The sequence below is a fragment of the Talpa occidentalis genome, unplaced genomic scaffold (genome assembly GCF_014898055.3).
Source record: "Talpa occidentalis isolate TD23 unplaced genomic scaffold, MPIMG_talOcc4v2.1 talOcc4.4, whole genome shotgun sequence".
NCBI lineage: Eukaryota > Metazoa > Chordata > Mammalia > Eulipotyphla > Talpidae > Talpa > Talpa occidentalis.
This window is the reverse complement of record NW_023604295.1, coordinates 133,307,397-133,331,346: the sequence shown is the minus strand read 5'-3', so window position 1 is coordinate 133,331,346 and position 23,950 is coordinate 133,307,397. Positions and strand designations below refer to the sequence as shown.

Here is a 23,950-nt window from a genome sequence, read left to right as displayed (position 1 = left end):
TTGATATAATTTTGGGAGTACAATTTCATGCCTCACTCACCCTCCACCAAAGTTTCAGTGCCAGTACCCTATCCCCTTATCTTAGTAAGATCTTGCAACTCAACAGGATAAACCATGGAATATATACTCAGTGGAATAATTCAGTATATACTTCCTCAGCTTGTTTTGTTTTGATATTTATTCTATATTCTGCAAAGGTGTGAAACTATCTGGTAACTGTCTTGTACTTCCTGACTTATTTCACTTAGCATAACCTCCTTAAGATCCATCCATTTTGTCCCAAATAACACTAATTCATCTTTTTAAATAGCTGAATAGTATTCCACTGAGTATATATTCCACAAATTCAGTCATCTTGCAAGAATTAAATGAACTAATTTGTGGGGAAGGTACACATCGAAGGTGCACATAAACATTTAATTGTTCATTCCCTGTGCACTTGATTTTATGTTTCTTTCTTCAGTCTATTACCAAGACTACTTCATTGTTCTCCTGAGTGGTATTTGATTTTTGCCTTGTAATTTCTGTTCCCATTATCTTTCATCACACATTCTTGGTCTTGAATTATTAAAAGTTTTCCTAATGTTCAATTCTCCTCACTGTGCTATGGCCAGCAGACAGCATAGTTTATCTTCATAAGGTTTCCTTATTCAGGAGCATTTGATGAATACTTCTGTTAGCAGCATTGAATTTAGATAGATTAACCAACATTCAAGGTTTTTTCAGAGCTTCCTTCCTTCTCTAAACACTTATATCTTATTCCCTCATAGACCTTGTTCTTACCCAATATTATATCTTAGTGTTTCCCAGGCCTCGATGCTCTGCATGAACTGTCCTCCTATAGCATCTGTGAGAATCTCATATTAAGGGTCCTGGAGCCTGAGTGTTATGGTATTTTGCATGATGGACTTGGGAAATGTCAGGACATGAGTCCTGACTCTTCCACATCCTGGTTGGTTGACTATGGACAGGTTTCTTAAATTGTCATGCCCCATGTGACATGCAAAATGGGAATAATCATTCTATTCACTTTATGTGGTTGTTGTGAGTCTGTTTAATTGATCTGGCACATTCTGAGCACTTAAGAAATGAAAATGAATGTATCGTATAAAGACTGTTCTTAGCTTGCTTTCTATAAGTAGCATTTTTGAGTTTTATCTCATATATTTCCCTGATTTAGGTACTTGTTTTATGGTCATTTGTAACAACACAATTGTGTGTAAGAGAGAGCAGGAGAGAAAGGGACAAAGAAAAGGAAAAGAGAGAATTGGTGTAATAAGGTCAGCTGTAAGGGAACTTGACATAAGGTAGTCTTTTTTTTTTCTTGTGTACTATATATGCCATTATAAAATATCTAGCCTGTTTTTTTTAGCATGAAATATTTACTTAATGAATGTCTCACTGGAGCTCTATCTCAACCATGGTCAAATTCCTAAGTTGAGTTAAGTTTAATGATTAAGTGTATTCAGCATTTACGTGCTCAAAAACCCAGTGTAGAAGGCTCAATTCTAATTCTAATACTTGGATGGAAAAAGCATTTAGAGAAATTTATTTTGTGATTCTGTCTTGTTTCCAGATGTCTGGACGTGCTGGAAGACGGGGCCAAGACCTGCTGGGAGATGTATATTTCTTTGATATCCCAATGCCGAAAATAGGGAAACTCATAAAATCCAAAGTCCCTGAGCTGAGAGGGCAGTTCCCTTTCAGCATAACCTTGGTGCTGAGACTCATGCTGCTGGCTTCCAAGGGAGATGACCCAGGGGACGCCAAGGCAAAGGTACCCTGTGGACACTGTCTGAGGCTGATGGGCTACAGTGGGGTCTACTCTTCTTTTAGAAGTCTGTGGCAGCAACTTTTCAGTTTCATCTGTCTTCCTTCATTCCCTCCCTCTCTCCTTTCCTTCCTATTGTATATTGAGGGAATGGAGTTCAACTTTTAATTTTTACTTTTTGTTTTCATCATTCTCTAATATCTTGTAAGTTCTTGAACAGTGCAGGATTGGGGTGGGGTGGGAGAATAATAATTGACTTCATTTGTTTCCTCTAATCAAACAAAATTTGTGGCTGTACATACATTTGGAATTTCCCAAGATTACTGTTTTCATATGTGACATCCGCTGTCCTATTGTAGGTAGAGGTGTAGCTTATGGATTTAAAAGCTCCTGGGTTAGATTCCGGTTTTTACCATTAGGGACATAAAAGTTTATTTTTATAATTTCAAAATAAAGGAGTTAATATTTTTTCATAAAAGTGTAACCCAAGTTTATCAAAGAATATTTGGGTAATATAAAGTTGAAAGAGAAAAAAAACCCATCCACTCCTACTGTCCAAAGACAATCACATGATTATTTTGGTATTTTTTTTCCAGTAATTTTTATTGTTTTTTACTTTATTGAGGTGACATTGGTTTACAATAGTGTATGATTTAGGGAAAGAGGTTCAAACTTCCTCAGGTGTGTGTCATCACACAACACCCATGAAATACTCACTTATTAATGAATGTCTCACGAGCTCTATCTCAACCATGGTCAAATTCCTAGGTTGGAATTTAGTTTGATATTTACTGCTCTTTAGTAACACAGATGTGGATTTTAATTCTGCTGGACTTTAATTTGCTGAAATTCTTCACTGTTTCATATGTCGCTTTCATATTATAATATGAAAACCAACAAAGCCCCTGTAATTCTCTACTCATGCCTTGTGACCCAGGCCTCTTTTGTTTCCAGGCATTTTTCTAGGCACAAGTGTTCATTTTTAAAGAATGTTGTATTTATATTTAGATGGATTTCAGAATATGGCAATAAACGCTTCCTGAGGTATTTTGCACAGGTTAATATTTTGTGTCCAGTTCCACCATGAGAGAAAAAAAAATCATAATTAAATATTTTGATTCTCATGTTTGTGAATATGCATTGTAAAAAAGACCTCTTCTTCCTGTTTTTGTATGTTGATGTGCACACCCAGTTAAATCTGATGCTATTTGCTGGAGCGAAGAATCTTCTAGGACTTTTGTAATGAGGTGACTCCTGTGTTGTTATGGCCTAGAGAACAGGCCCATATTATTTTAGACCCAAACTTTCCTACTTTTGAGTTCTTAATTTTTACCTCTTATATGGGAGATAAAAATACATTATCTTGCCAGACTTTAACTTTTTTTAATAAAAAAGATTATTAGAATGGTTTATTTTCTTTGCCAACATATTTGTTAAGATGTCTCTGTAACCACATTTAGAAGATTCTTAAATGTGAAAATACTCCTAGACTATTCTCTTCACTCATTGTATTGAACCAAGATAGCTTCTTTGCTTTTTGCATTTACTATGTAGTGTCTCCTCTAGACAAGTCATTCTAATTTCTGTTTTCATTTAGTTGATTTGACTTGTTTCTGCCTAAGTAATTATATGAATTTTTTTATCCTTATATTTCAAATTCTTTCCCCCAGGATATGCTATTCTTTCTTTGGGCACTTTTAGACTGATGCTTAGATATTTTTTTAATGGGATAAAATACACGTAACGTAAAACTTGCCATCTTGACCATTTAAAAGCATACAGTTCAGTAGTATGTTAAGTGCATTCTTGTTGGTAGTTTTGGAACTAAGAAAGATTTCTTAAATTTGACATTTTCTTTTGTTATGTTTTTGTTTTGAGGGAGCTATCAGTTTTAAACCCGAAATTCTTTTTTTTTTTTTTAAGATTTATTTATTTATTTATACAAGCACTGGGTACAGTCAGAAGTGCGGGAGGGTGAGAGAATTCACCAGAGACAGAGTAGGGAACAGAACAGGCAGACTGAGGAAGTACACTGCTGACGGGAGCAGCGAAAAATGCCAAATAATTTTTTAAAGAAATTCTTTTGCTGCATAAGGAAAACAATTTTCTTAAGTCAGCTCTTTTTGTAAATGTAAAAGCAAATGTCTTTTTCCTTCCTCCTTTCTCCTTCACTTCTTTGCTGCTACCTTGTCTGCTAGCCTTGTGGTGAATAGCGATTCTTTCTTTTACCTCTCTAGCCTAATGGTAGCCTGGCTTAAATTTTGATGATGTTGTTAAGTGTCTCTTTTATTTGACCCTCACTGACATTTTAGTGAGCAGTTGAAAGATACCTGAAATACCACCTAGTTACTGCTTTATATTGGAAACCAAAGTAGTTTTATTCAGCCAAGTTTCATTATTTTGGCAACATGGGAGACCATGGAATAATATATTATCATATATCTTGTTTTCTTCTAGATCAACCTAATAGTTATAAGCCTTTGAACTGAATTCATACTTTTTACCAGATTTTTAGCAATGTTTCATTTCTTCTAATTCTGTTTTAAGTGTTCTGTGTTGTTAAAGGAAGAATGTGCCATGTAAAACTTGGTAAAACAAATGTTATGGAATCTAATTATTGATTCTTATATATTGCCGGTATCTATGTAATATAAGTGACATGGGTAGTATTTATCTTATTTTGTAATTTTTAAAAAAGATTTATTTATTTAATACAAGACCTGGGGTACAGACCAGAGGTGCAGGGGGGGGGTCAGAGATTCACCAGAGACAGAGTGGGGAGCAGAACAGGCAGTATGATGAAACACACTGCTGAGGGGAGCAGCAGGCAAGATAGGAGAGGTCTGCTGAGCCATGTGGGTAGCTCCCTGGCCAGGGATTGAACTCATGCTGCAGAGGCTGTGGATAGCTTCATAGTGCTGTGCTTAACAACCTGAGCCACCAGGGAGGCCCTGTATTCTTTTATATGATGGACTGTCAGTGTGGTCACAAGAGGAGAGAGAGCTGAGATTCAGGAAAGCAAATTTACCCACACAGGGCCACGTGTGAAAGGCACTGGGCAGTCAGCCGGGGCTGGGGGAGACCAGGGCTGGGCACGGTTTCAGCCGTGGGTGTTTCCATGGGAAAGGCAAGCATTGGCAGAGAAAGCAGTTTCAGACTGTCCTGTTTGAACAACTCCGCTGGGGTTTGGGGTCTGCAGTGCTCTCTAGTTACCTGGCACCGATCTGACCTTTGGCTGATTTAGGACAGAGGAAATAATTGGGTTGGTGTGTGAGTGTAAGGTAAGAAAGTAATTGGGGGGAAAACTTGGGGTTTGGTTGGTTTGCACAGGAGACACAAGCTTACGCAAGTTGTCATTTTCTATAGTAATTCACTAGCCCCGTGAGGAGGATTTTTTTCCCAACCAGAAAAGTTTTTTTAAGATGTCAAAACAGGGCCTCCCTGGTGGTGCAAGAGGTTAAGTACCGCACTATGAAGCAATCTGCAGCCTCTGCGGCACGAGTTGGATCCCTCACTGGCCAGGGAGCAACCCACATGGCGCAGCAGACCTCTCCTGTCTCCCCGCTGCTTCCTTCGGCAGTGTATTTCAGTCAGTCTGTCTGTTCTGTTCCCCAGTCTGTCTCTGGTGAATCCTCTCACCCCCTGCATCTCTGGCCTGTACCCCATATGCATAAATAAATAAATCTTTGTAAAAAAAAGTCAAAACATCAAATATATAAAAAAAATACTCTGCACCTATTTATCATTTGCAAATGTATTTCCTAGCACTAACATTGTATGAATGAAAGTACTCTTGTTTTTGCAGGTGCTGTCAGTGCTAAAGCACTCACTGCTGTCCTTCAAAAAGCCCAGGGCTGTGGAAATGTTAAAGCTTTACTTTTTGTTTTCTTTGCAGTTCCTGATAAAAGAGGTATGATGTGCTTTTGTCTTTTTGTGATATAGGATGGCTACTATCTATCTCTGTTTCTTATCTTACTAATAAGTGATAGAATAATAAAAATTGGGCCATATAGTGATTGTCAGTCTCTCTTATGTTAGTATTATACACTATTTTATATTGGCGCTTAGTAACTTATTAGTGTATGTGATGAACTGAGTCATCAGACTAATAAATAATTCTTGCTTTTTAGGGCTATTTAGATCAAGAAGGTCATCCAACAGGGTTTGCGGGACTCGTATCACATTTGCATTATCACGAGCCTTCTAATTTTGCTTTTGTCCATTTTCTTGTAAGAGGCCTTTTCCATGATCTCTGTCAGCCAACCAGAAAAGGTAAGCCAGGTGTATTGTAGTGTGTAGTCCAAAAAGCGTCGCAGAAACTGACGTGAAGCTAGCACCTCAGAAATATTTTTTTTTTCTGCAAAGAGAGTATTAATTAATATTTAGATTATTTATTTTTAAATATTTATTTATTTATGAATATAAGAACTGGGGTACAGGTCAGAGGTGTGGGGAGTGAGAGGATTCACCAGAGACAGAGTGGGGAACAGAACAGGCAGATTGACCGAAGTACACTGCGGAGTGGAGCAGTGGGCGAGTCAGGAGAGGTCTTCCTCGCCATGTGGGTAGCTTCCTGGCTGGCCAGGAATCGCGCTCGTGCCGCAGTGTCTGCGGATTGCCTCAGAGGTTGCATCTTAACCCCTGCGCCACCAGGGAGGCCCAAATATTTAGATAATCTAGAGAAGATAAAGTTTCATAGCTACTAATATAGATTATGTGGAATATAGCCATATTTTGTACCTATTTCAAAATGTCAACAACTCTGGATTATTAACTTCAGGGAGTCCTTGGCTCCAGGATTCAGAGCATATTAAGTAATATATAACTTTTTAATAAGCATTTTCTTCTAACTAAATATAATAGATGCTCCTGACAAAGGATGTAGGAAAGCATTATGTTAAAAATAATGCTCATTGTTAATACTTGTGAATCTTTTCTTTCAGTTATATTTTCTTTGAATATAATTGTATAGTGTATTTAAATAGTGTCATTATTTGCCAGTGTGTATATTTTTTTTAATTACCATTTGCAGTGCTTCTTCATATTCCATTTTACCAATTTTTATTGCAAGTCTTGAGTTTTATTTTTAAACAATAAATCCCCACAAACTGTTCTTTCTTGTGTTTAAATTTCTTCCAGTTTTCAGTTCCTGGTGAATTCAATGCCTTTCACACATTATTTTACTTTATCTTCTATCATTAACTGATAGAAAAACTGCAATTTGCACAATAGGTCTAGTCACTATTCTCTGTAAATTCTTTGTCATGCAAAACAAAGATACCCCAGGAAATTCTGTCCACCGCCACCCCTGCCCCCCCCAAAAAAAATAAAATAAAGCTCTGTAAGAGAATAAATAATTTCAAGCCATAGGAATTACAGTTGTTTTTATTGATGTGTGTATGTGTGTGTGTGTGTTGGGAGTAGGGGTTGGGTGTATAAAGATGATTATAAAGATAGAGAAAGTAAGTCTGGTGACATCATGAGGCCATAATACCTCTATCATTACTTTGCAAATGAGGAAACTGAGACAAAGAGACATTAAATAAATTGCCATCGTCACAAAATTTTAGTGTTAAGAGCCAAGATTCAAATATAAGTAATTGGCTCTACAGCCCAAGTTATTAAATGTAACACCTCTGTAGCCACTACCTTAGAGTGCATTGTTGTGAAGAATACAGAGTAAGTCAAGTGGGTCATATTTTATTTCTTTTCTTTTTTTTTTAAAGATTTGTTTATACAAGAACTGGGGTACAGGCCAGAGGCGTGGGAGGGTGAGAGAATTCACCAGAGCCAGAGTGGGGAGCAGAACAGACAGATGAAGTACACTGCTGAGGGGAGCAGCGGGTGGCAGGAGTGGTCTGTGTGCCATGTGGGACCCTCGCCGGCAGCTGGGGATCGAACCGGCGCTGCTCACGCTGCTCAGGCTGCGGGCAGCTTCACAGCCCAGCGCTCAACCGCTTCACAGCCCAGAGCTCAACTAGGGGAGGCCCTAGTTTGTTTTTATGAAGCACAGAGTTGCAATCAGTTTTTTGAGTAGGTGAGAGATATGATCATAAAATGCTTTGGAAAAACATTCACCTACTAGGATAGACTGAAGAGCGGCATCTAAGTCAGGTGATAAGGCAATTTGTGGATGGGGTGAGTGGGGTCTGAACTAAAGTGGGGAAAAATGAAAGAAAGAAGGCATAGATGTAAAACTGGTAGCAGATTTAGTCATTGCTTAGTTGCTATATTTGTCATTAATTTTTAGTTCCCATGAAATAAAATTCAATGTAGCATTCAATTTAAATATTAGAAGTTGGGATTAACTAACTTTATTACATTTAAAACAAGAAATTTTATTTTGCATAGGATCAAAATGTTTTTCTCAAGATGTTATGGAAAAGCTGTTGTTGGTATTGGCACATCTGTTTGGAAGAAGGTATTTTCCAGCAAATTTCCAAGAAGCTAATATCAAGTTTCATCAATCAAAGGTAAGATTTATAGTTCTGATAATATTTAGTAATTAAGATAATTTAATAGATCCTGCCAGAATTGATGCAACAGGAGTGAGATTTTATTGTCTCGTTGTGACGTGTGGTGGCGGGATGAAAAATGGATTACCCAGAGTCCATGTCCAGAACAATGAGAACCCTAGAGAGAGTACCCCAAGAAAGTGCAGCCCAGCTCCAAGGGCAGTCTCATTTTTATTTAGAATCAGACAGAAAGTAAAAAGATCAAACAAGCAAGCAGGCAAACGGGGAGAGGCACGGAACAGTCACAGCAAAGAATAATCAAAGCAAAGACACTGAATAGTTGAGGCACACAATAATACAAGCTCCCACACAAGATTAATTTGTAGAATAATTTGTTCTTTTTGTTTTCAATGGTATGTTTAATCTGTAATTCATATTTCCCTCTATAAATCTGTGAAAAGAGAGGCACTCCTTCTGGTGGAGTATAACATCACTTGAAGGCTATCAGATCCTGTTATAAATAATTACTGATGAAAAAACCCTGAAGCTTAAAAAAAGAGAAAAAACAAAAATATATGACCAATTAGTAGGAAAGGGGCAGGCAATTGTCAACACACAGATAATATCTATTTTAAGACTAGAGATGAAATAATAGTTTACAAAATATTGGCAAAAATAAATCCAGTGAGGTTTTAAAATCCTTCATAGTCAAGTAAGGTCTATGCAATTGTACTTTGTTGCTTTCCCCACCAAGTGTGTTATTAGATTCTTTGACATATTTGCAAGTCTAATGTTATTTAAGGGCATGCTTCCTGTTAAAAGATGATTTTGATTTAATAGCAAGAAGGCAAATTATTGAGAGAAAAGGTGTTACTTTTTATAGAAGCAAATAGAACAAAATCTGAGTTTTACCTCATGAAGGAATGAGAAAGTGACCTTGAATAAACAGCTACAGAATTATATTGCATTGTTCTTTTTCCCAAGTTTTAGTTTTCAAGAGTGGTATATAGACGTCTCCAAAAAATATTTGACCTCTAGGTGTCCTTGATGATCTTCTTTATGATTTAGGTGTTCCTGGAAGACCTTCCTGAGGATTTTGATGCTGCTTTACGAGAGTATAACAAGAACATTTCAGAGGATTTTGCCTCTTTCCTACGAATTGTTTCCAAATTGGCTGATATGAAACAGGAGTATCAACTCCCATTGTCGAAAATAGGTAGGTATATCTTGGCACCATTGTAGAATAATTTAAAGAGTAAATAACCTTGTGAAGAATATTTTACCCCAGAAGAGTAGAATCCTGGATTCTCCTGAAAGATAAGTCCTCCTTAGAGTAAAAGGCTCTCTTCTGCTTTCCAAAGAAAGAAACTACGATTATTAGAAGTTAAAAGGACGAGAGAGAATGAAGCTTAAGAGTCATTTATAAGCCTTGGTAAAGGTTGCTTTTGGTTCAGGCCCAGAAGATGGAGTAATCTGTGAGATGGAGAGGAACTAAGGGCTATTTACTTTTCCTGAGGGGAAATAATGTTGGTTGTGCATAAGCATAGACTTTGGAGAGATTACCTGAGTCCAGCCGCTAATTCTGCTATTTGTTATCAGATGGACCTTGGAGAAATGACGGCATGATCATGCCTTAGCTTTCTTAGTAAATATATTAGAAAGAGAATACTAGGCTACCTAGTTTGGGTGAACTTTAAATGATTAATATATGTGAATATCTTAAAAATGGCATCTGTCGCATCGTAAATGCTTTTAAACTTTGCTTTTATGTTTCATAAACTGTTAGGTGGAATCTTCAAGAAAAAGTAAGCAAGAAAAGGTGACCAGGGTAAAAGGCAGGCATTCACTCTGCGTAGTAATTTCCTGGTTTCACTATCCGCAAACATCCTCAACTGAAAAAAGTCAAGGAAAGGGGCCTCCCTGGTGGCGCAATGGGTTAAGATGTAACCTATGAAGCAATCCGCAGCCATTGCAGCAAGAGTTTGATCCCCAGCCAGGGAGCAGCCCACATGGCGCAGCAGACCTGACTCGCCCGCTGCTCCCCTCAGCAGTGTATTTCAGTCAGTCTGCCTGTTATGTTCCCCACTTTGTCTCTGGTGAATCCTCTCACCCCCTACACCTCTGGCCTGTACCCCAGCTCTTGAATGCATAAATAAATAAATCTTTAAAAAAAGAAAAAAAATAAGAAAAAAGTCAAGGAAGTAGAGTTTGTAGTTTCCTGGGCCCCGTTAAAATGACAAAAAGCAGACGCTGGTAGTGGAGCCTCTGAGCACCCTCAGGAGGCATGACGGAGTGTGACTATTCTGTTAAAATTCAAAGCCATGTTTCTATGCATGATGCTTTATAAGAACATGCATGGTGCTTTATAAGAACACAAATAGGAAAAAAAATGTCCTTTTCACATACCATTTCCAAACCTAAAGCTAACAGTGACTACTTGGAAAGTTTCTGAGGCCAAGTCTGAGTTCAGTGGGGGAAAAAAATACCGAAGTAATACTACTTCTGAAAATAATTCTGAAGTGTAAGTAGAAAATACTGTTTATAGCCTTTTATTTCCTGTTGATCAGAGCAACTAAAATATAATACAAATTTTTATAGTAATATTTATAGTGATAGCAATATTTACTGCTAACTTTTCTGGAATGTATTCTATGCCAAGATGTGCTATTCACTTGATGTGATATATCTTTTTTTTTTTTGGTGGGACCCTTGCCTTTGGCCGGGGAATGAACTGGTGCTGCAGAGGCTGCGGGCAGCCTCGCAGCCCAGCACTCAACCGCTTCACTACCAGGGGAGGCCCGATGTGATATATCTTATTTAGTCTTTATTAGGATATGGGACTTGGAGGGCCTTAATGGTGGCACAAGGGGTTAAGTACAGTACTATGAAGCTCTCTGCAGTCACGACTTCAATCCCTGGCCGCCTGCTGCTCCCCTCAGCAGTGTATTCCAGTCAGTCTGCCTCTTCTGTGAATCCTCTCATCCCTGGCAACTCTGGCCTGTACCCCAGTTCTTGTATGCATAAATAAATAAATCTTAAAAAAAAGTTATGGGACCTGGAAACTTGTGAGTGGGTCCTCTTGTGGCATGGTCTAAGTGAGATGGTCTGGAACACATGTGTAAGCTTTAACAATTTGGCTGATTTTTAAAAACTAATCTATCCCAACCTACTCTGGTCAGATTTCACAGGGGAAAAATGTGAAGACTCCCAACTTGCATCTCACCTGATGAACTGCAAGGAAGGAAGAGTAGCTGTTTCTCCATTTTTTTGTCTCTCGGGGAACTCTGATAGTGATTTGCTTCAACCAGGAACTCCAAACCATGTAAGTGGAAAATGTGGTTTGCTATAAAGGCATTTCAGAAAGAATGGGTTTATACTTCTGGTCAGCCTAGAAAGGACTTCAGCTTTCCCAAATTGAAAACAAAAATGCCAGATGTAGCAGAAATTTCAGGTATATCCAGAAAATTGGATACATGTTCTTGAGACCAGTATGATTCATTTCTTAGTGTTGACTTGAGGGATCCTGCTTCATTCTAGAGTTCCCAGGCACTATCACTTCCATTTTTGAAGACTTTAGGGAGATTGACAGGTTTGCCTTGAAAAGAGCACATAAATTTTTTTTTCAGGCTTTCTTAGTTTTGCTATGTTACAGTAAACTCCATTTATATTCTGGATCACTGATGTCCTAGATGGAATACAAGGAATTGGACATATTTAGAAGATACTGGATAATCCATTTGAATGTTGGAATAAACTTGTAGAAATTTAATTTTACATTTTAATGCAAAAATTGAAATAGAAAATAAGCTTTATTTCATTTGATATTAAGGTTTCACACTTTATTTTGATTTTACTTGCCCTGGTATAATTTTACCTTATGCTACCGCTATATGTATCTATCTGTCCTGCCCTTCTTCCCTCCCAAGGAATCATCCTCTCCATCATATTTCTTAGCTTAAATAGTGTATACTTTCAATTTCATAGTTATTTTCTGTTGATTACAGAAACTTGAAAATAATACAAATTTTGGTAATTATTAAAAGTAAATTTAATATTGTGTTGGAAATGCATATATTAATGAGATAGGCTATTTCTTTTTGAATTAGTCCATATAAAATATTGGATGAATATTTACTTATTTTCAGAATAAGACAGTGTTCTAATTTCAGATCTCAATGTGCATACTAAGATACCTTAGTCAAATAGATGTTAAGAATGGGACAACTTTTGTTATAATAATAATACACAATTTTTCTAATTCCTTTTGAGTTACATGCCTCATATCATCATCAATGTTTACTTTTAATTTATCTTAACTGACAACTTGATTAGATTCACTTTCTATTTTGTTGAATTCAAATTGGAAACTACCTATTTTTTTAATATTTAAAATCTGGATGATTGAAATTGTCATTATTATGCTGTGAGGCAGCAGTGTTTATGGACAGAGCCAATCCATTCTTTAGGTTTGCTTAGGATTTCTCCAGACCAGTGTATGTGAAGACATTCTTTTCCTTTCCCTTGAGGAAAGTGCTTTAAAAATATTGATCAACAGTAGTGACTATAAAGCATGATGAAGAAACCATGAACATTCCTTACTCATAAATGGCAAATTAAGAGAAATTGTATTTCTGCAGGCCATTGTGGACACAATCAATATCAATCATAATCAGGCTCCTATGCTGAGTTCAAAGAAATATGATTGCCAAGGAAGAAGAATGCCTCTTAATGCTTATGCACTGGATTTCTATAGACATGGTTCCCTGACAGGATTAGTCCAGGACAACAGGTATGTTCTCGAGCTCACTCTGGCTTTCTCTCTTGCTCTCTCGCTCTCTAACAAGCTCTTTCTCTCTTGTTACAGTTCTCCCTCAAGGTTTGTTATTTCTACCTCCACTTCTTACCTCTGTCTTTTTGTCTATATCCATGTCCATGTCTTTCATTTCTACTTTACCTGTATTTCTATATCTGTCTCCATCTCTATGGTTATCTATACTCCATCTCTTTATTGATGTCAAATGGATGAACTTAACAAATTTTAAGTAAAAGTGTTCTTATAATTTCAAGTGTAACCTAATCGTGCAATTCTTGTTATTTTTATTCATATTTTACCAGCCATATCTTGGGGCTTACAGTAACTCATTTGACATAAAGATATCCTCTACAGATAAAAATATTTGCACATATTCACAGATATATTTTCATTTGTTACTCTATTATTTATTCATTATTAGACTTTTGCAAACTGAACAGCAGTAGGAAATAGTGCCATGCTCTCCATTATCTGAGAAGAGTATACATAAAGCATATAATAATTCACATTATTGAGGATTGAGACCATGATCTTTACTTTAGCCATTTAGCAAGAAAACCATTTTCAATGAGAGTAAGCAGGGGTAAATCAAAATCCAGGATTCCACCAAAAAAAAAAAATCAGGATTAGAGAAATTAGGCATTGAAGGCATAGGTGTCTGTAGGATTTCACACCAATCAGGATTTAAATATACAATGTACATACAATTTTGAACAATATATATTAAAATATATAAAACTTGACACACTTGAAAAATGATCATTTAAAAATTATGATTCATTTTTGTGAATAGAGTAGTTGTGATATTTATTAGTAAATAATTCATTTGTCTTTATCCTTTTGGTTTTTTAGCTCCCTTCATCCTTCTGAACTTTAATTTCTTACATTGGTTTTCTCCTGAGATGAGCAACCTCTCGGGTTCATTGATTCTTTGTGGTTCTGACACTTGTTACTTTGGAATTCATAATCATCATTCCCATCGATTAAATCATTATCTGGGAGTCTATGAAAGAAATGATCCTTGTAAATAATCAATTTTTGATCAATATTCAGTAAATTATTAATAAATCCAACATTTCCATCTGAAATAAGTTAATTTTTTATACTATTAATTTTCTAAATGTTGTTTTGTTTAGGATGAATGAAGGAGAAGCCTATAACATGTTGAAAGATTTTGCACTCACCATTAAAAGTATCAGGTGTGTTATATATTTTAAATACTAATTTCAGAGCTCTAAAAATATAATAATTTAAAAATGTTGAATTCATATTTACAGATGTCATTGAGTCTAATTGGTGTTATGAATTTCAACTCCCCAAAGGTTTTACAGAACTTCTTAATACTCTGTGGTATTGTCTCTGTAATGGAATTAGTTCCACAGTTCCTTTGACATAAAATTCCACCTAGACTAGAGGCTTAGTCCTAGTCACACTGTACCAAAATAAACCCAGTCACTGAAGGCATAGATGTCAATAAGATTTCACTATGCAATGTACATACAGTTGTGCCTTGTGGTCACAATGATGGGTTTATAACTAGGAGGAAATTTAGTTTTGTCGATACAGATCAAAGAAGACACTAAGAAAAAAACAAACTCTGAAAATAAGGTAAATAATCAGATCATGACTGTTTTCAGTCTTTCATCAAGCAAGTTGCGTTATTTATTTTTGGATTTCCTTTCTCCTTTCTTGCCACCTGCATATTAGTTTCTTACTGTTGCTGTCAGAAATTGCTACAAACTTAGTAGTTTAAGCCAACTTAATTTTTCCATTTCAAGGTCAACTGAGTAGGAATTTCTATCTGCAATCTTAATTCTTCTTTGCTATGAAACCTACCACATTCATAGCTTTGGAGGACATTATTCTGTCTTCCTTTAGAAAAGGTTTCAGCAGATACTGGATACAGTAACAGAACACAAAATGAGTCTGTAAGGGATGTGTGAAGAAAGGAAGGGAAGCTATTATTTTATTTTTTTTAATTTTATTTTTAAATTCCCCATACAATTGCAACCCCCTTATTTTGACCCCAATCCCTCCTTCCCCGCTCCACCATAGTGTGTCTCTGTGTCATAGTTGTTTGTTGATTTTGAGTTTTTCTTTTTTTTTTTTTTTTTATTTTTTTTTAATATTAAATTTTATTTTTATATTCCCCCATACAATTGCAAATGCCCCATTCTGACCCCAATCCTTCCCTCCCGCCCCCACCCCCCAAAAAGTGTCTCTGGTTCATAGTTTTTTGTTGATTTTGATTTTCACTTTCTTTTTTTTTTTTTTTTTTTTGTTTTGATAATTCTTTTTTTTTTTTTTTTTTTTATAAATTTTATTGTTATATTCCCCATACAATTGCAGCCCCCATTCTGACCCCAATCCCTCCCCTCCCGCCCCCGCCCGCCTAAAAGTGTCTCTGGTTCATAGTTTTTTGTTGATTTTGATTTTCACTTTCTTATAGTTATTCATTTTCCTGGTCCCTTATTTAAGTTTTCTAGATTCCTGCTATGAGTGAGACCATCCGGTATTTTTCTTTTTCTTTTTGGCTTATTTCGCTGAGCATGATCCCTTCCAGCGCCATCCATGTTGCTGCAAATTGCATGTGTTTATCTTTCTTGAATGCTGAGTAATATTCCATGGTATATATGTACCACATCTTCTTGATCCAGTCATCTATTTTTGGGCATTTGGGTTGTTTCCAAAGCTTAGCTATTGTAAACAGTGCTGCTATAAACATAGGGGTGCAGGTGTTCTTTGGAATTGATGTTTCTGTGTCCTTTGGGTAAATACCTAGGAGTGGAATTGCTGGATCATATGGAAGCTCTATGTTTAGTAGGTCCAGAAATCTCCACACAGCTCTCCACAGTGGTTGGACCAGTTTGCACTCCCACCAACAGTGCAGAAGAGTTCCTTTTTCTCCACACCCTCGCCAGCATTTGTTGTTGCTAGTTTTTTTAATATGTGCCATTCTCACTGGTGTAAGATGGTATCTCATGGTAGTTTTGATTTGCATTTCCCTGATGGCAAGTGATGTTGAACATTTTTTCATATGCCTGTTGGCCATTTGCATTTCCTCTTCAGAGAAGTTTCTTTTTAGCTCTTCTGCCCATTTTTTGACTGGATTATTTTCTTTGTTGTTGCTGAGTCTCATCAGCTCTTTGCAGATTTTTGTGATCAGTCCTTTATCATTAGTGTTGGGTGCAAAAATGTTCTCCCAGTCAGTGGGGTTTCTCTTTGTTTTTGTTATTGTCTCTTTTGCTGTGCAGAAGCTCTTTAATTGATGTAGTCCCAGCTGTTTATCTTTGCCTTCACTATCACTGCTTTGGGTGATGTGTCTGTAAAGATGTCTTTGATGTGCAGATCACGTAGTGTTTCGCCTATATTTCCTTCTATATATTTTATGGTTTCAGGTCTTATGTCTAGTTCTTTAATCCATTTTGAGTTGATTTTTGTGTATGGTGTGAGGTAGTGGTCAAGCTTCATTCTTTTGCATGTAGCGACCCAGTTTTCCCAGCACCATTTATTGAACAAACTTTCTTTGCTCCAATGCATAGTCTTTGCTCCTTTGTCAAAGATTAGTTGACCATAAATCTGTGGATTTATTTCTGGATTTTCTATTCGATTCCATTGGTCTGTATGTCTGTTCTTGTTCCAATACCATGCAGTTTTGATGATTATGGCTTTGTAGTATAGTTTGAAGTCTGGGAGTGTAATGCCTCCATTCCCTTCTTTTTTTTTCAGGAGAGCTTTGGCTATTCGGGGTTTTTTGTGATTCCATATGAATTTCATCAATAATTGTTCTATTTCTTTGAAGAATGACATTGAAATTTTGATTGGAATAGCATTGAATCTGTATATTGCTTTTGGAAGGATGGCCATTTTAATAATGTTTATTCTTCCAATCCACGAGCAGGGATGTCTCTCCATTTCTTTGTGTCTTCTTCTATTTCTTTTAACAGTGTTTTATAGTTTTCTTTGTATACGTCCTTTATCTCTTTTGTTAGATTTATTCCCAAATATTTGATTTTTTTTGTTTCAATAACAAAAGGGATGGTTTTTTTGATTTCTTCTTCTTCAGATTTATTGTTTGTGTATAGGAAGGCTACTGACTTTTGCATGTTGATTTTGTATCCTGCCACTTTACTGAACTGATTGATGAGTTGAATTAGCTTTTCTGTGGAGTTTTTGGGGTTCTCTATGTATAATATCATATCGTCTGCAAATAGTGATAGTTTGACTTCTTCTTTTCCTATTTGGATTCCTTGGATGTCTTTCTCTTGTCTTATTGCCCTGGCTAGGACTTCCAGTATTATATTGAAAAGCAGTGGTGAGAGTGGACATCCTTGTCTTGTTCCAGATCTTAATGGAATTGCTTTCAGCTTTTCACCATTGAGAATGATGCTGGCTGTTGGCTTGTCATAGATGGCCTTTATGATGTTGAGGTATGTTCCTTGTATCCCAAGAATTTCAAGGGCTTTTATCATGAATGGGTGTTGCACTTTGTCGAAAGCTTTCTCAGCATCTATTGATATTATCATATGGTTTTTATATTTCTTTTTGTTGATGTGTTGGATAACGTTGATTGATTTTCGGATGTTAAACCATCCTTGTGCCCCTGGAATGAATCCTACTTGGTCGTGGTGAATTATCTTATGGATACATTGTTGGATTCTGATGGCTAAAATTTTATTGAGGATTTTTGCATCAGTGTTCATTAGGGAGATTGGCCTATAGTTTTCCTTTTTAGTGTTGTCCTTGTTCGGTTTTGGTATTAGTGTAATATTGGCTTCATAGAACGTGTTTGGTATTGTCCCTTCCTTCTCAATTTTTTGGAAGAGTTTGTGAAGGATAGGCACTAATTCGTCTCTGAATGTTTGGTAGAATTCATTTGTAAATCCATCAGGTCCTGGGCTTTTGTTTTTGGGGAGGTTTTTGATTACCATTTCAATTTCGCTAATTGTAATTGGTCTGTTTAGGTGTTCTATTTCTTCTTTATCTAGCTTTGGGTGATTGTAGAGTTGTAGGAATTTGTCCATCTCCTCTAGATTATTAAACTTATTTCCATATAACTGTTCATAGTAGTTACTGATTATTCTTTTGATTTCTGCTGTGTCCGTTGTGATTTCTCCTCTTTCATTGATGATCCTGTTTATTTGTGCTTTCTCCCTTTTTTCCTTTGTGAGCCTGGCTAAGGGTTTGTCTATTTTATTGATTTTTTCAAAGAACCAGCTCTTGGTTTCATTGATCTTTTGGATTGTTTTTTTAGTTTCAATTTCATTTATTTCTGCTTTGGTTTTTATTATTTCTTTTCTTCTACTGGTTTTGGGGTTTTTTTGTTGTTCTTTTTCTAGATCTTTGAGCTTCGAGATTAGGTTGTTTCTTTGAGTTCTTTCTTGTTTCTTGATGTGAGCTTCTATTGCTATATATTTTCCTCTTATTACTGCTTTTGCTGCATCCCATACATTTAGGATATTGGTGTCCTCCTTGTCGTTCAATTCAAAAAATTTTTTAATTTCTTCTTTGATCTCCTCATTAGTCCAGTGGTCTTCCAGTAGTGTGGTTTTTAATCTCCATGAGGTAGGAAAGTTCCTTGCCTTCTTTTTATGGTTTAGTTCTAGTTTGATGCCTTCATGGTCAGAAAAGATGGTTGGTATGATTTCAATCTTGGTGTATCTGTTGATGTTTGTCTTGTGCCCCAGTATGTGATCGATCCTGGAGAATGATCCGTGTGCGCTTGAGAAAAATGTGTACTCCATTTTTTTGGGGTTTAGTGTTCTATAGATGTCTGTTAAGCCCAATTGCTCTAGGTCCTTATTTAGAGCTTTGGTTTCTTTACTTATTTTTTGTCTTGTTGATCTATCCATTGTTGATAGTGGTGTGTTGAAGTCTCCCACTACGTATGTGTTTTCTCTGATGTCTGTTTTCAGAGAAGACAACAGTTGTCTGATATATTTTGGTGCTCCTTCGTTTGGTGAGTATATGTTAATGAGTGTTATTTCTTCTTGAAGTATTGTCCCCTTGATCATAATGTAGTGACCATTGGGGTCTCTTTTTATCTTTTTGAGTTTGAAATCTGTTTTATCTGATATAAGTATAGCTGTTCCTGCTTTCTTTTTTGGCCCATTTGCTTGTAGGATTGTTTTCCATCCTTTGACTTTGAGCCTATTTTTATCTTTTGTAGCTAAATGTGTTTCCTGGAGACAGCAAAAGGTTGGGTTTTGTTTCTTAATCCAGGCTGCAACTCTGTGTCTTTTTATTGAAGAGTTTAGTCCATTTACATTTAGAGTTAATATTGATATGTTAACATCTGTATTTGCCATTGTGTTTGTCTTTCCTTTGATTTTATTTATTTATTCTTTTAATAACTTTTTTTTTTTTTTGGCCTTCTTTCATTGTTATTCGTCCCTCTGAGGTTCTGGCTTTAGGACTCCTTGTAGTATTTTTTGGAGTGGGGGTTTAGTTGCAATGAAATTCCGGAGTTTCTGTTTGTCTGGGAAGGTCCATATTCTTTCTTCAAAGAGGAAGGAGAGCTTTGCGGGATAGAGTATTCTTGGTTGGCATCTGTTTTCTTGGAGTCTGTTGACTATGTCCCTCCACTCTCTCCTTGCCCGTAGTGTTTCTTCGGAGAAGTCTGATGTCAGCCTGATTGGCTTTCCTTTGAATGTTATCTGTTTCTTCCCTCTTGCCAGCTTCATTATTTGAGTTTTTCTTTCTTAAAGTTATTCTTTTTTCTGGTCCCTTATTTAGGTTCTCTAGATTCCTGCTATGAGTGAGACCATCCGTTATTTTTCTTTTTCTTTCTGGCTTATTTTGCTGAGTATGATCCCAGGAAGGGAAGCTTTTAAAGGAAGAAGGGATAGGAATGTGGAATTTTGTGACCTTTCAAAATCTTGGTAGTAGACATGGACAGGAACTGCATGGAACTTGTTCTATTTATTTAGTACAAGGTTTTTATTTTTAGATAATTATGCTTCTTATCAGTGTTTATATTTTACTAACATTTCATCTTCCAGTGAGATTTACTTATTTCTGTGTACTTGAGGAAAGTCCTGCTTATAATACCCTCACTAAAGTGGGTGGTTTGTTGCATTTATAATATATGTATTTCCATTTACAGTGTTTCCTTGAGAGAGCTGTGTGAAAATGAAGAAGACAATGTGGTCTTAGCATTTGAACAGCTGAGTGAAACCTTTTTTAATAAATTTAGTGTTGTCTAAAAACAAACATCGGGCCTCCCTGGTGGCACAAAGGGTTAAGATGCAACCGATGAAGCGATCCACAGCCTCTGCAGCATGATTTCGATCCCCGGCCAGGGAGCTACCCACATGGCACAGCAGACCTCTCCTGACTCACCCGTTGCTCCCCTCAGCAGTGTATTTCAATCATCTGCCTGTTCTGTTCCCCATCCTGTCTCTGGTGAATCCTCACTCCTCACACCTCTGGCCTGTACCCCAGCTCTTGTATGCATAAGTAAATAAATCTTTAAAAAAAAAAAAAAGTAAAAACAAATGTCCATCCAAACTACTTAAAATATTGCCTTAGGCTTTTCTCAAGTCATGTTTTGTGATTCTCCTGCTTTTCGTCAGAAATGCTATATATAACGACGTAGAAAGAGCAAGCACAGTGGAGCCAGAGTTGCCATCGAACCTACCGTGTGCTCTCATGAATTCCTTTTTAATATTATTGAATATCTCAAATTTGGTTTCTTTATAAAGTTGAGTGATGCTGCTTATGTACCAGCTAGTTTACAGATTGCAAGGATTTTTGATGTGATTAAAGAGTAAATTTTTACTCTGTGAGGCCTAAACAAATATATTCTCAGTTGTTTTTCTCCTCAATGTCATAATTTGTAAAAAGTTTTATAAGTTAGAGTAAATGATTACAGTGTCCTGAAATGAAAATATATTCTCTCAGATTAATTTACATGAGCGTATGTGACTTAGATATTTGGGTATCAGTAACTTCTAGTAAGTGTAAGCTAAATTTTAATATATTTATATAAATAAGAGTATTGGTATAATTTTTAAAATGTTTTCAAATAAAAACATACATGATGATTTGGCTTGATTTTAATTGTATCCAAGTGACTGGAAAACCATAAATAAATAAAATGAGTTTAATCTGCTTACTTCTTGTGTCTTTGTGTTAAATCTATGCATCTGTTAACCCATTTGCACACATTTTATATTCAATATTATATACATAATCATTTTCCCTGCATAGCCTCAACCTCAGATAACATTCTATTTTAGACTCTAAACTTGAGTAGAACCTTTCATCCTCAGAGCAAAAGGTCAATTCTTTCTTACTACTCAGATGACATTATTATACATAGGTGATATGTATAATAGATGACACTATTATACATAAATGATATTGGATTAGAAAAATATCTGTGGCTCATTTTGTTTGGAGATGAAATACTCTTATTTCCTGAAACTGATTCATTAGTAGATGTACCATGTTAGGGGTTTCTATTTCTTTTTGCTGAAACAATTTTCGTTGTTTTCAAATACATACTACAAACAATTTCGGAAAGCCAAGAACTAAGAAACCAAAATGATTTCTGTTGCTTCTTAATCGCTGAAACAATGAAAGACAATATATTATCCCATTGGGTTTTTTTTACCCCAGTAATTTCATAAACCTGAGGGAGACATGAAGATGTATTGTTCCATATGACTGAGTCAATCTGGCTCTCTAAATTTTAGAATAAGATTATGTCTTGCGATCTGGTATTCTTAAAAGAGTGGGTTATTCCCAGCCCCTCAGAGTTGAATCCTAATGGACAGCCCTTTTTAATTTTTAGCAACAGCATTGGAACTACTCATGAAGACAGTTTACATAGGAATTCTGAAGTCATTTTATATTTTAATTGTAATAATATTATAATGTGATTTTCTTGTTAAGAAGCATACACAGAGACCCTGGTGAGATTTAATGGAGAATGATTAATATGGCCATAATTTATTCCCATGTTTTTTCCCGAGAGGAAAAGATGATATTTTTTCCCAAGAGAGGAAAAGAGGATCTTCTTGAATAGCTGTTTATTTAAAATTTTTATTTTCAGAAAATTGTAGATGCAGATGCAGTAACAAGAAATAACCCAGAAAAATCCCATATAGATGTAATCAGTTTACTGAAAGGTAAAGTCTTGCATAAATAGTATAATACAATATCAGAACTGGGAAATGAATGTAAAAATAAACCATTATTCAGATGTCTTCAGTTTTATATCATTTACTCATTTGTGTGTATTTAGATCTATGCAATTTTATTGCCTTTGTAGGTTTGTGTATCTACAATCACAGTGGAGATACACCAGCTCTCCCTTCAACTCCCCCCTACCCGATTCTCTACCCGTCCGCAAGTCCCTAACCTCTGGAAACCACTAACTCTTCTCTATTTCTGTAATTTTGTTATTGTGAGACTTCTATAAATGGAACAATACAGCATAGAATCTGAAATTGGCTTTTTTTCCCTAGCATAATTCCCAACACCCCCTTTTCCAAGGTTTTGCCTGTAGCAATAGTTAATTGCTAAATAGGATCCCACAATATGGACATATCCAAGTTTGTTAAAAGCCATTCAATGCATTGAAAGACTTTTGGGTTGACTATGGAAAGCTGTCAGGAAGTTCCTCAGTCTACTAAAAATGGAGCTACCATATGACCCGGCAATTCCATTCCTGGGGATCTACCTAAAGGACACAAAAACATTGATTCAAAAGACCACCTGTACCCCTATGTTTACTATAGCACTATTTATAGTAGGTAAAACCTGGAAAAAACCCAAATGCCCAAAAACAGATGACTGGATCAAGAAGATGTGGTACATATACACCATGGAATATTACTCAGCAATCAGAAAAGATAAACTCATGCCATTTGCAGCAACATGGATGGAACTAGAAGGAATTATGCTCAGTGAAATAAGCCAGAAGGAAAAATAAAAATATCGGATGGTTTCACTTATAGCAGGAATATAGGGGACCCAATAAGGCATCAGTGTAAAAAAATAATAACAGCACAAAACACAACAAAGCTAAAACAGACAATGATAAATCAGAGACAATCTGCAGGGGAGGAGGAGGGAGAGGGATCAGAGGGAGGGAGGGAGGAGCACAGGGGCTGAGGTGATGGTGCACGAGTGCATTGGGGAAGGAAACTATGGGGACTCCACCTGAGGGGTGGAAGCAAATATTGTTTCAAAATGAACAATGATGTAAAAAATAAAAAAAATAATTAAAAAATTAAAAAGAAAGACTTTTGGGTTGTTTCCATTTTGGGTTTGTGTTTATTTTCCTGCCTTACATGATATTTTTTGGATTCCATTTTTATTTATAGTGTTTTGAAGAGTATCACCTCCTATAGGTTTTAGCACCTAACCTTTTCTTCGGTTCTTTACCCTCCTCACTTATGTAGTTGTCTTAAGAATACACACCTGGAGCTCCGTATCAGATGATGTTCAAAATTTCACTTCAGCATCAAATATGATTTAAAAACTCACGAGACTATCCTATTTAGTCCTATTTTCACCCATTCTGATTTTCTTTACTTTCTGAAAGGCCAGGTTCTTTTTTGTGATGATTTCCTCTCTATTTAGAGAAATTCCTTTACCTCATCTTGAAGAGTAGTTTTGCTAGTGAACTGGTAGAATTGTAGAATTTCTAATGACAAGCTTTAAAAAATTTCAGGTTTTGAAAAAAGTCATGCCTCTTCCTCTGACCTGCCTGGTTCAGGTGAGAAATCCATTGTCATTTTTGTTGGCGTTGGTTATATGCTGCTTTTCTCCGTGTGCTTTCAATACTCTTCTGTCCTTAGTTTCAGAAGCTTAGTTATGTTTCCTTTGTATCTTTTGTTTTACTTGGGATTTACTTCATTTTTTCAATCTATAGCTGTATATCTTCTGCTAAAATTGGGA

The 23,950-nt window shown here is 36.2% G+C and overlaps 1 protein-coding gene across 1 annotated transcript in view; it reads left to right on the top strand.

The window, feature by feature from the left end:
- Positions 1-20,508, top strand: part of LOC119257959 (probable ATP-dependent RNA helicase DDX60) — a 67,181-nt gene extending 46,673 nt beyond the window's left edge. Inside the window, 9 exon segments of the mRNA XM_054701040.1 lie at positions 1,577-1,777; positions 5,577-5,681; positions 5,902-6,043; positions 8,123-8,244; positions 9,295-9,442; positions 11,406-11,548; positions 12,864-13,015; positions 14,176-14,238; positions 20,145-20,508. Coding sequence (XP_054557015.1) covers positions 1,577-1,777; positions 5,577-5,681; positions 5,902-6,043; positions 8,123-8,244; positions 9,295-9,442; positions 11,406-11,548; positions 12,864-13,015; positions 14,176-14,238; positions 20,145-20,244 — 1,176 coding nt within the window. The 3' untranslated portion in view covers positions 20,245-20,508.
- The last annotated feature ends 3,442 nt before the right edge of the window (positions 20,509-23,950 follow it).